The sequence below is a fragment of the Oreochromis niloticus genome, linkage group LG16, assembly GCF_001858045.2.
Source record: "Oreochromis niloticus isolate F11D_XX linkage group LG16, O_niloticus_UMD_NMBU, whole genome shotgun sequence".
Taxonomy (NCBI): domain Eukaryota; kingdom Metazoa; phylum Chordata; class Actinopteri; order Cichliformes; family Cichlidae; genus Oreochromis; species Oreochromis niloticus.
The window spans coordinates 30,259,646-30,271,381 of record NC_031987.2 but is presented as its reverse complement, the minus strand read 5'-3'; the positions used below and the strand labels follow the sequence as shown (position 1 = coordinate 30,271,381).

At 41.9% G+C, this 11,736-nt stretch overlaps 1 protein-coding gene and 1 long non-coding RNA gene across 2 annotated transcripts; both read left to right on the top strand.

Moving 5' to 3' along the window:
- Positions 1–3,487: 3,487 nt before the first annotated feature.
- On the top strand, positions 3,488–7,246 carry LOC109197377 (uncharacterized). Its single transcript, XM_025903517.1, has 2 exons — positions 3,488–4,277; positions 5,650–7,246. The coding sequence occupies exon 2, from the start codon at positions 6,092–6,094 to the stop codon at positions 6,929–6,931; it is 840 nt and encodes a 279-aa protein (XP_025759302.1). The 5' UTR covers positions 3,488–4,277; positions 5,650–6,091; the 3' UTR covers positions 6,932–7,246.
- Positions 7,247–9,047: 1,801 nt separating this feature from the next.
- Positions 9,048–9,715, top strand: LOC112844229 (uncharacterized). Its single transcript, XR_003216969.1, has 3 exons — positions 9,048–9,252; positions 9,348–9,470; positions 9,561–9,715. It is a non-coding gene; the product is annotated as an uncharacterized LOC112844229 (long non-coding RNA).
- The last annotated feature ends 2,021 nt before the right edge of the window (positions 9,716–11,736 follow it).

Here is an 11,736-nt window from a genome sequence, read left to right as displayed (position 1 = left end):
TGCTTAGTGGGAATTGACTGGGGGGCTAAGAGGAAATCTTTAAAAGCTATATATACTGTGTTAATTAGATCAGTATTGGACTATGGGTGAATAGTATATAATTCTGCTGCCCGAACAAGTCTTCGTAAGTTAGATAGTATCCAATATCAAGCGCTAAGACTTTGCTCAGGTGCATTCAAAACAACATCTGCAGCAGCAGTACAGGTAGAAATGGGGGAAATACCATTACAAATAAGAAGAGAGCAACTGACATTGAATTACTGGGCAAGTTTACAAGGACATGGTCAAGATCATCCAACAAAAACTGTTTTCCAACCATGCTGGGAAAAAGAGAAAAGTGAATTGAAGAGCTTTGGGTGGACAGTGGGACAGAAGGCAGCTGAACTTAATCTGCACAAGATCAACGTAAGTCAAACAGTACCGTTGCCTACAATACCACCATGGATGCTCCCTGATGCAGTAGTAGATTTCACGTTGTTAAACAAAAAGAACAAGGAGAGGTGTTTTATCTTAAATTGAGATACAGCACAGGAATATATTAATCAGTATTATAGTTATGTCAAAATCTATACAGATGCATCAAAGAATACAGCCAGCCAAAGCGGGATAGCATTTATTGTTTCTGAATTTAATATCAAGGTAGGAAAAAGGATCAGTGACGATTTATCAGTATACACAGGAAAAATGGTTTCAATATTGTTAGCAGTCAGGTGGATTGAAGACACAAGACCACTAAGATCTGTGATATGCTCGGACGCAAGCTTATCACTGGCCAGTTTGCAAGATAGTCACTCGGAATGCAGACCTGACATTCTGATCGAGATCCAGCAAACATTATTCAGAGTTATTATGACGGGGCTTCTGGTCACATTCTTTTGGGTACCAGTGCATCATGGAGTTAAAGGGGATGAAATGGCAGATAGGACAGCAAAAGAAGCAACAAGGAGACCAATGGTAGATATGGATATTAGTGTTAGTAGGACGGAGATGAAGAGTAGAATACCATACAAAATTAAGGAAAGGTGGCAAAAGCAATGGGAGAAAGAGAGGAAAGGGCGATGGTTTTACAAAATCCAAAGGAAAGTAGGAGAAATGAGAAGTACATAAGAAACAGGAGAGAGGAGATGGTTATATCTCGACTTAGATTCGGACACACTGGTTTGAATAGCACATTACGTTTAATAGGAAAACACTGTACAGGGGAGTGTGACTGCAGTAGGGAACAGGAAACAATAGAACATATTTTATTGCATTGTCAGAAGTATGATGTTGAAAGAAGAAAACTTATCAAAAAGCTGACGATATGAGACTGAAACTGGACTTGATTGATTTATTTTGCAAGAACTCTATAAGTGAAAGTTGGCGGTAATGCCCCATTTTGCTGTTTGCCAACCACCAATAAACCCTGTAAAGAAGAAGAAGAAAACTTCCAGCTCAACTTCAACAACATTCTGGGGGAGGCTGGGGATATTCAGGCTGAATGGACCATCTTCTGTACCTATATTGTTTAGACGACTGCTCAGAACTGTAGCTGCAAGGTGATTCGAGCCTATTGAGATGGTAATTCTCAAACCAGATGGTGGATACTGAAACTGAAGGGAGCCATAATAGTTGTATGAACTAATAATGAGTAGTATGAACTACAGAACCAGGAGGAACAGCCAGGTGTTGATAATTAGATGCTCTTAATTAAGTGATCATCAGGAAGTGTGACCTCCTCTAAAAGAATAGAGGTTCTGGCAGTTTGCTGGTCAGCAATCAGCTATCTATTAATACAGTGCCTAGAAGGAAAGACCAGATCAGGATTTTAACCTCTATCATTCTACAAAGACTATTTACAAGTGGAAAACAGCAGCCAACCTAGTCAGGAATTGCCAGTTTACCACAAGTTCAGACCATGCAGTCCTCGGGGAAACTGAAAAATGCCTGTAGGTCTAAGTTAACATGTTCAATATTATAGTTGATGACAAATAAAATTAGAAAAAGGCTGAACGAATATGTCCTGTTTTTAAGGGTTGCCAGAAGAAAGTCTCTTCTCTCTAAAAACAGCATGACAGCACAGCTTGTTTAGTTGCATAGCTTCACCTGTACAAACCACAACATTGACTTGGCTGATTGTTAAATTGTATGAGCGTATTTTCATCTAAAAGAAAAAAGGGTATAATTAGCCTCTACCTTTGTGTCAAAGCTCAGCTTGCAAGTCTTGGTGTGAGTCCGTAAAGTCTATTTTTAATCAAATGATATGTGTGTGACATTATATGTGATTATATTGTGTTTATGAAAGATACAATATAACTAAACTAAACAAAAACTTCCCTTAATTGAGGAACAGTGCTTCTTACACTGACAAAGTGTCCTACCCTTTCTCTGGAAGCAAATGGAAAACCACCCATGGGCTCGCTCCAGTGTTCTCCTAGGACATCATCTGTCCTATGAGGGAAAAAGGGTGGTTGGGTCTTGTAAACATCAGGGCTTCTGGGGCCTGGGCATTAGTTTTCACTCTAACACACAGTTTGCCCCAAAACAAATTCTGCAGTCACCTGGGGCCAATGAATGCAGCCTGTAGTTTCACATTAACCTAAAACAGATTTTGTTTCTTTTCATTACATGATGTAATAAAATAAATATTATATAAAGCTTATCCAAGTTTTAGCCAATGCAGGTTTTTTGTGTAGTTTTAGTGTAGTTTGGGGATTCTTTGTAGTGTTTTGTCTGTTGTCTGTATGTTATTTTATTTGTATTTATTCCTCTTTAATTTTACATGCATAACATCATAAACACTGTGGTGTTACAGGAATATATTGTATATTGGTCTAAGGACAACAGCCACCTGGCAAAATTATGACATGTAAATAAAGTTTTTTTCAAGTGCACTAAGCACTGCTTGAACTCTGATAGTCCATATTATAAAAATGCATAACAGTAACAGCAGAAACACACAAAGAACTCAATATGGCCTTTCCCCCCTCACTTCCACATCGCTGACACAGTCAAAAGCAATTTTACATTTAAAATTTTACAGACATTAGGCGTGGATTTTTTTTTTCTTTTTTAAGTTTGCCTTACCTGGACAAACTTAACCTACAGGGAAGTCCTGGCCTCCTGAAACTGAACTGATGTTAATTTTACCCATATCTAATATGGTGTTGTAGATCAAACCTCTCATATCTACGGTGGCCCTGTGAGGCCAAACGGACTGCAACTTAAGAAAACACCAGCAATAAGAAAAACGCTGCAAAAGCACACAAAACACAATGGAAATAGGAAAAACGACAACAGAAATAGGAAAAAACAAAACACAAATAGGAAAAAACAAAACAGAAATAGGAAAACAGAAATAGGAAAAAACTGATTTCCAAAAGTACAAGGGAAGTGTTTCTGGGGAGACAAAAACCTGACAGACCAGTTGCAGGAACCAAAATATGCTAAGACCCCATGTGACTACCAGTTGTCAGGTGGCCATTTTGGCAGCAACATGAACAGTAGTGGTGGGCGGATCGATCCAAATATCGATAGTATCGATCCCAAGTCGGGATCGGTATCGGATCAATACTAGCCTGGTTAGATCGATTCTTTACTTTGAGTTCTGCTTATTTGCTATGCTGTGCTTTTGGCAAAAACGAAACAGCCAGGTCGCTGGACTAGCCGCTCCTGTGTCAGCGGAGAGCAGGCACACTTTGCTCCCCCCGCCCCCCCTCTCTTATGTTTCGGTGTTGCGCTGACACGTCACGTGACTTAGACACTTTGGGGGTTATTAAGTTGTTTACATATTAGGGTCATTCTTACTATTCGGTGCCATTTGAGTCCTAATGACATAATATGGTATATTTAGTGTAAAACTTGTCTAATGCTTATTTCTAAACCATTTTCTTGTATGTTTAACCCCCCTCTACCATAGAACACATTGATATATACACAGGATAAATACATTAAAAGTAAATTACTTTTATTTTAGCACAAGTCACTAAAGTACTATGTCCCCAGTCATGCTTGCTCGACTTCAGTTACAAATATAACTTAAAAAAAAAAAAAAAATCTAGATTTTTCATCATTTCTGGATTGGCTTATTTCTAATGTTCCTCATCAAATGTTCTTTTTTATTATTAATGCATGTTTAATACTTAAAATCTTTAAAAAATGTTGTGTCCCTGAATCAACTGTCACCCCTGTTACTCTGATAAGAATTCCATAGAACACATCACCTGATTATTCTTTTAGTCACATGACACTCCCGGATGTAACATATTTTGGAGGGAAAACTTTCAAGAAGAAGACGAGTAAGTACCACTCTTTAATCAACCCTTTTTTCAATGTTTTAGCAAGATTTTGTAATGTGGCAAAGCATAACACGTCCAACCTGTTACGCTTATTAATAGTGGAAACAATTTTTTTTTTGTAATTTTAATAATATGGCTAATAAACATGTTAAAAATGGTTCTTAGTGGTCACCATGTACTAGCTTGTTGTTCATCATACTAGTAGTAATGGCTAAGTTTAGCATAAAATCTCCCCCCTGTTACCGTCACCCCTGTTATTGCCAGTGTTGGGGAGTAACGGAATACATGTACCGCCGTTACGTATTCAGAATACAAAATATGAGTAACTGTATTCCGTTACAGTTACCGTTTAAAAAGGTGGTATTCAGAATACAGTTACTTTGGTGAAATAAATGGAATACACGGCGGTACTTCCTTGTTTCATATTGTCGCGGGTCAGGATTGTTTGGGTTTGTTTGACAGCTATGCTCTGTTGTTCCAGGCGGCAGCATTATGGTTGCCATGGTTACAGGGTGACGCTCTCTCTCTGCGTGTTTCCTGGGTGAGAGAGCGCTTTTTTGTTGTTGTTGTTGTGCTAAGCTAAAAGGCAGAATGCTACAGGCATAGCTCTAAAGCATGTAGCCTGATGGGCAGTGTAGTCCGTGCTGCAGGGAGAATGGACTGCCATACACGTTATGTGTCTGTGAGCAAGGGAGGGAGAGAAAGGAAAAGTCCGAGCTGTCACGGAGCAAAAACGGGAGCTGGAAGCATGTAAATATAATAATAACCACTGCAGCCAAGAAGAGTGCCTGAGGAGCCCATTTGTAAGTAAGCTATTAAGACTCAACTGTACACTGTGTTCGTGTTTTCCTCCGGAAACAATAAGTTCCGTTGGAGCAGCCTTTCAACGCCTCTCTCTGTCTCCCGCAAGCAAAGTTGACCCAGACAACAAAGTAAAGCTAGTTTTCGGCTACCAGCCCGACACTAACCCGACGTATTAGCCAGAGGTCCCTTTACTACGTTTCGGACCTTCAGTAACAGTAATAAATCACAGCAATAGTACATTCACGTAGTTGTAAACAGCATGATAATATATTAAGTATTCCATAGTATTCAGAATACGTTACTCTCGTTGAGTAACGTAACGGAATACGTTACAGAATATATTTTGGGGCATGTATTCAGTATTCTGTAGTGGAATACATTTTAAAAGTAACCTTCCCAACACTGGTTATTGCTATGCACTGTAACAGGGGGGACACATGGTAACAGGGGGGACGTAAGATGATAGAAGTTTAGTGTTTAGGGTTATTTATACAAGTGTGTATTGGTAATTATTATTAACCTGTATATATATACTTTTAGAAGATTTTGAATAGTATACATTTTTCAGGGAATGGCACCAATGTCTGCTGCGGAGAAGCAGCGGCGCTACCGAGCACGTCGTGATGCTGACCCTGAGAGAAGACAGATATATCTCAATAAAGAGAAAGAGAAGTGGAGAAAGGACAGAGAGGAAGGGAAAAAAAAGAAAGTGGCAGATCTCAGTGAACGACAGAAGAGAGCACAGAGAAAGCAGTGGCGAGAAAGGAAAAGAAAGCAGAGGGCTAGTGCCAAAGGCAGGACAGAATTTGAGGCTATGAATACTCCTCCCCTAAGTCCAGAATATTCCCTAGAGCCAGAAAATGCCCCGCAACCAGGACCCTCAAGGTTAGAAGAAGAGTTGACAGTTCAATGCTTTGCTGATTAGGTAGATTTTGTATTTGAATGATAAAACACCTTCCAGGCGGCATGATCCCCCTGCGATATGGGCCCATCTTGACCCTGTGTTAGACATGATCAGAGAAAGATACCCTCTTATCAAACACCTCCATGTCTTCAGCGATGGTCCAGCTACACAATACAAACAAAAGGGCAACTTTTACCTGCTCTCAAAAGAACCATTCAAAAAAGGGTTCAAAAACATCAGCTGGAACTTTTTTGAGGCCAGCCATGGAAAGGGGGCTCCAGATGGTATTGGAGCCACCCTTAAAAGGTCAGCTGACACAATTGTCCGCCATGGAGGAGATATCCCCAACGCAGAAGCTATGTTTCACAAGCTGAGAGACATGGGCACTTCAGTGGAACTTTTTTTTGTGGGAGAAGATGATGTTGAGAGGAAAGTAAAAGAAATTATTGATGGACCGACACTTGTGCCTGTCAAAGGAACCATGAAAATCCACCAAGTACTCAGTTTCTCTCCAGGAACAATAAAATACAGGGACATAACCTGCCTTTGCCAGGCAGACAAAGGTGTACTGGACTGTGAATGCTATGGCCTGAAGGAGATAAGCCTTAGTCAAGAGGCAAGTCCACATTGCACTGAGGGACCAACCCGGCCTGAGAACATCACAAAAGATCATATTGGTCAGTGGTGCATTATCAACTACGATGGTGAACCCTACCCAGGAATCATTCTGGAGGTTGAAGAGGATGTTAAAGTGAAATGCATGCACAAGAACGGGACCAACAAGTTCCACTGGCCAAGTCCACGTGAGGACATAACCTGGTATAGGGATGACCAGGTTGTGTGTCTGATGAAAGAACCAACACCTCTGAATAAGAGGTCAGTTCAGCTGGAGAGGAAAGTGTGGGATTTCCTTGAAAAAAACTGGAGTTGCTGGTCTGTTGCATAGGTAAAAGGTGTGAGAAAAATGTTCATTATGTTGGGTGTACAGTGAAAATTTGCTTGTTTAATGTGGACATGTATCTACCTGTGTTGGTTGGACGGGCATGGTGAAGGTGTTCAAAGTTTCTTTAAGGTGGTATTTTTTGTCACTGATGTTATGTCCACCCTGTTACCTCCTGTCCACCCTGTTACCTGTGTGTTTCTTTTGTTAATTAAATCAAATCAACAAACATAATGCATGTCTCTTTGGTTATTGGGAGGGAATGAATCAGCAAAATTAAGTTACTTAAAAATGGAGCCAATTTTTTTTTTATATTCCCTTTGAATCTAAAAACACTCTTTTGAAATTACACTGTGTCTTAAAACTGAACCTGTCTTCTTTCAATATAATGCTTGTTTAAAATACTTCCTTGAAATTTCCTTGCAGATTTTAAAAAGGGACATTGTAGCTTTTAGAAAATGTAAATATTACTATAACTGTGTATTCAAAACAGTTATTAATAGAAAATTGAATGTCCTGTAACAGGGTGGACACTTGGCACGTCATGGGTAAAGACTTTGATTTTAAAAAATATTATAATATAATATCCTTAGCTGGACCAATACATTTTTCTTATAGGTTGAAAATCCCTCTTTTAGATGAAATGTTAAAATAATTCAAAATTTTGTATTTTTTGATGAAGAGTGATCACACTGAAATGGCACCGAATAGTAGGAATGACCCATTAATTATATTTTTACCAATTGTTTTTGTTGTTGAAAATTTTAATTGTAATTTTCGTATTATAGTTTATCAACACTATTTGTTTTAATTTGTTTACTGGTTTGCGTGCACTTAAGATTAAAAAAAAAGAAAAAAAAAAAAAGATCGCCACCACGGCAGACCCGATGGCATTTTCATGCTTCGCCGCATCATTTATTCTTACAATAATCACATGGTTGCTGTAACAGTACATTCAACGGCTGCAGCCGTACACATCACCACCACCAAACCTGCAGCGGCATCGCAGACCACGGCCCGCCACAATAATAAAGCATTTTTTATTTAATTATAAATAAATTATTTCTCCTAATTATGTCCTGGGTTTTAAGTAATTAATAATACAAAAGGAAAAATCACAAAAAACACTTAAGGTCATGAAAATTAATTGCGATTTAGCAATTCAATGAGGCATCCACCTGATTTATTGAAAAGTATCCGTATCGGTATTGGTATCGGCGATACTGGCCTGTATTTACTTGGTATCGGATCGATACCAAAATATGCAGTATCGCACACCACTAATGAACAGCGCCACTGTAAGCGGTAGTGATGGGATTTCCGTCTCTTTTTAGAGAACCGGCTCTTTTGGCTCGGCTCACTAAAAGAGGCGGCACTTTCGGCTCCGAACCGGCTCTTCAGTTTGTTTTGTTGCTTTAATTAATTTATTATTAACAATAATATAAAATTATGCACAAAAGGAATTACTAATGTAAAAAAAAAGGGGGTTTTATTTATATATGTTTATATATAAATATATGCGGTGGCCCCTAGAGACAAAGCATGTACAAACTCCAAAGCACGTACAAACTCCAAAACACATTTCTAGGGTTAACTGACCTTCCAAAACAGAGCTACCTAGATCACTTAAATTACACAATTGAAAGCATATGTGTATAGTTTGTATATTTATACACAAGCACTCATATATATTCAAATAATTAAAATACACACACCAAATCCGGTTGTTGGTACTTGCTGGCTTGTGTAGCCACTAGGTAACAAAAGCTCAACACTGCACCTAGCATCCTGGAGCACTTCTGTTGTGTTTTGTACGTGTTTTGTAGTTTTTACGCGCTTCTGAGTTTTTACGTGTTTTGGAGTTTGTACGTGCTTCAGGGTTTGTACGTGTTTTGAAGTTTGTACATACTTTCTCTCTAGGGGCCACTGTAAATATACTTTTATTTATTCACTCCGCATAAAATGTAATAAATAAATCATATAATACAAAAACCAACTATTCACATTTCAACTTTTAACTATTTAAATTTTCAGCTTTTTCCTTTTAAACAAATTTAAAGTGAAACAACACAAAACACTGCAAACCACAACACAATTAAATATAAATTAAAATATGAAAACAAAAAGAAGATGCACATTTATTAGGAGTTGGTGGTATGTGTGTTGGTGTTTCTGGGGTTTGTTTTCCTTTTTCGGCACAGGTAGGCGGGGGGCGGTGTTTGACGGCATGCCGGCACACCTGCGGCGCATCGGACGTCATCAGTGGGAGCATTTAGGGAGCTGAGTGATGGACGTCTGATGTCGGATTATTGTCGTTCCCATAAGTGGTAACAGTGCTGTTGCAAGTTTAGCCTGTTGGTTCCGAGCACCTGAGCTACATGTTTTAAGATTCATCTCCTGTCTGCTTTTTTCCCTACACCAGCCTGTCTCGCCGCCTGCTCGCCTGCCTGTTTCTTTGTGCGCTGGCCCATTTTTTGGATCTGTGACAGAGACTTACCTGGCGCTGGCCTGCGATCGTTGTTACTCCTGTATCCTGGTGTTTCAAGTAAGCTCTCCAACTCTCTCCGTGTGTCTTAGTTTCATTCTCGATTCTCGCCGGGTATTCGTTAATTCTGTTTTTGTCCCTCATTCTCAGGTAGCTCTGGTTTGCGCATCTATCTGTCTGCGTACCTTGGCTCCGTTCCGTTCCCCCTCGGCTCTGTTTATTTGCACATTTATTTGGTTATTGTATATAGCCCTGTCCCCTTGTAAATATTTCCTGATTACGGTTAATAAATCTGCTTCACCGCTGTTCTGCGCCTGTGTGTGTTTCTGCCACTGAATCCATCTGTTTAAATGAACCTAACAGAATAATCCGACCATTAATATGGATTCGGCAGAACGCACAGCTCCCGCTTCCGGCGACTTACTCCAGGAACACGAGCAGTCTTTGTCAAGCTTAACTCGGCAGTTTAGGGAATCCGAGCAATGGGCTGGTCGGGTTAATGAGACCCTGACAGCCATACAAGAGACTTTAGCCCGGTTAGTTCCTCCGACCGTTCCTAGTGCGCCGCCACCCCCCCGCCCGTTCCGCAGGGTTTGGGCTCTGTTCGTGACCCCGCTCCCCCAGCTCTGGTGCCTTTTACGGGAGAATTGGGCCGTTGTGGGGGGTTTTTGATTCAGGTTTCTCTGCTTTTTCAGCGGTTTCCTCATGCGTTTTCTGATGATGCCTCTAAGATTTCGCATTTTATTGGTGCTCTCCGTGATCGTGCGTTGAACTGGGCTGAATCTTATCTCGCTCTTCATCCCCTAGAGACTGTCACGTATGAACAGTTTGTTCGGGATTTTAAGGCTGTTTTTCATCATCCTTTGCGCTCTGATGAGGCCGCGCGACAGCTGCACGGGCTCCGACAAGGAAGCCGCTCGGTGGCGGAGTTCTCTATTGATTTCCGGGTTAAAGCCGCGGAGACGGGGTGGGGTGATGATGCGCTGCGCGGGGCTTTTGTCATCGGCTTGTCCGATCGTTTGAAGGATGAGCTCGCTACTCGCGACGAACCCGAGAGTTTTGAGGCTCTCGTTAATCTGGCCATTCGCATTGACAATCGCCTTCGCGAGCGTGTGGAGGAGAGGGGCGGTCGTTCCCGTGCTGGGTTGGGGGAATATGCTGCGGTGCGCGTGGTTTCCCGTCCTCCTCCTCCCGGTCCGGCTCGCGCATGGTCTCCTCCAGCTGACACTGCTGTGGAGCCGATGCAGCTGGGTCGTACACGGCTTACTCCTGAGGAGCGTCAGAGGAGGTTTGAGGGGCGGTTGTGTTTGTATTGTGGCCAGTCGGGCCACTTTGTGTCCGCCTGTCCGTTGCGCGCAAAAGGTGGTGCCCGCCAGTAACTGTGGGGGTACTGGTGGGCGATATTTCCTCTCTTTCCCGAGTCCCCCGCATGCAGCTTTCTGCTATCGTGAATACAGCGTCTGGTACTTTTTCCACTACTGCACTTTTGGATTCTGGCGCCGAGCAGAACCTTATTGACTGCGGTCTCACGCATCGTCTCGGCATTAAGACGCGGCCTTTGCCGGTCCCCATCTCCGTTGCGGCTCTTAATGGACAATCACTGCCCTCTGTCACGCATGAGACCGAACCTGTTTCGTTGCTTCTTTCCGGTAATCATCGCGAGTTTCTTCGGTTTTTTGTTTTTTCCTCCCCTGAGTCTCCTGTCGTTTTGGGTTTCCCGTGGTTCGAGCGTCATAATCCTCACGTTAATTGGTCTACCCGGCGCATTGAGAGTTGGAGTAGCTATTGCTTGTCTCACTGTTTACAGTCTGCTCTTCCGCCTTCGCCTGTCTGCTTGTCTCAGCTGGCACCTGAGGAGTTGGATCTCTCGTCGGTACCTGAGCAGTATCATGATCTGGGGGCAGTTTTCAGTAAACGCTGTGCGCTCTCGCTTCCCCCCCATCGTCCTTACGATTGTTGCATTGAACTGTTGCCTGGAGCTCCGTTACCCACTAGCCGGCTGTACAACCTCTCTGGTCCTGAGAAGGCGGCCATGGAGAAGTATATCACGGAGTCACTGGAGGCGGGTCTGATCCGTCCGTCATCTTCGCCGGTGGCGGCCGGCTTTTTCTTTGTAGACAAGAAGGATGGATCTCTCCGGCCCTGCATTGATTTTCGGGGACTTAATGACATAACTGTAAAAAATAAGTACCCCCTTCCTCTGATCTCTTCTGCTTTTGACTCCCTGCGGGATGCGGTCATTTTCACGAAGCTGGACCTTCGCAATGCGTACCATCTGGTGCGCATACGGCAGGGAGACGAATGGAAGACTGCCTTCAACACGCCG

What these genes read in the sequence shown, in the direction of transcription:
- LOC109197377 (XM_025903517.1), top strand. Translation starts at nt 6,092, where the DNA reads ATGATCAGAGAAAGATACCCTCTTATCAAACACCTCCATGTCTTCAGC.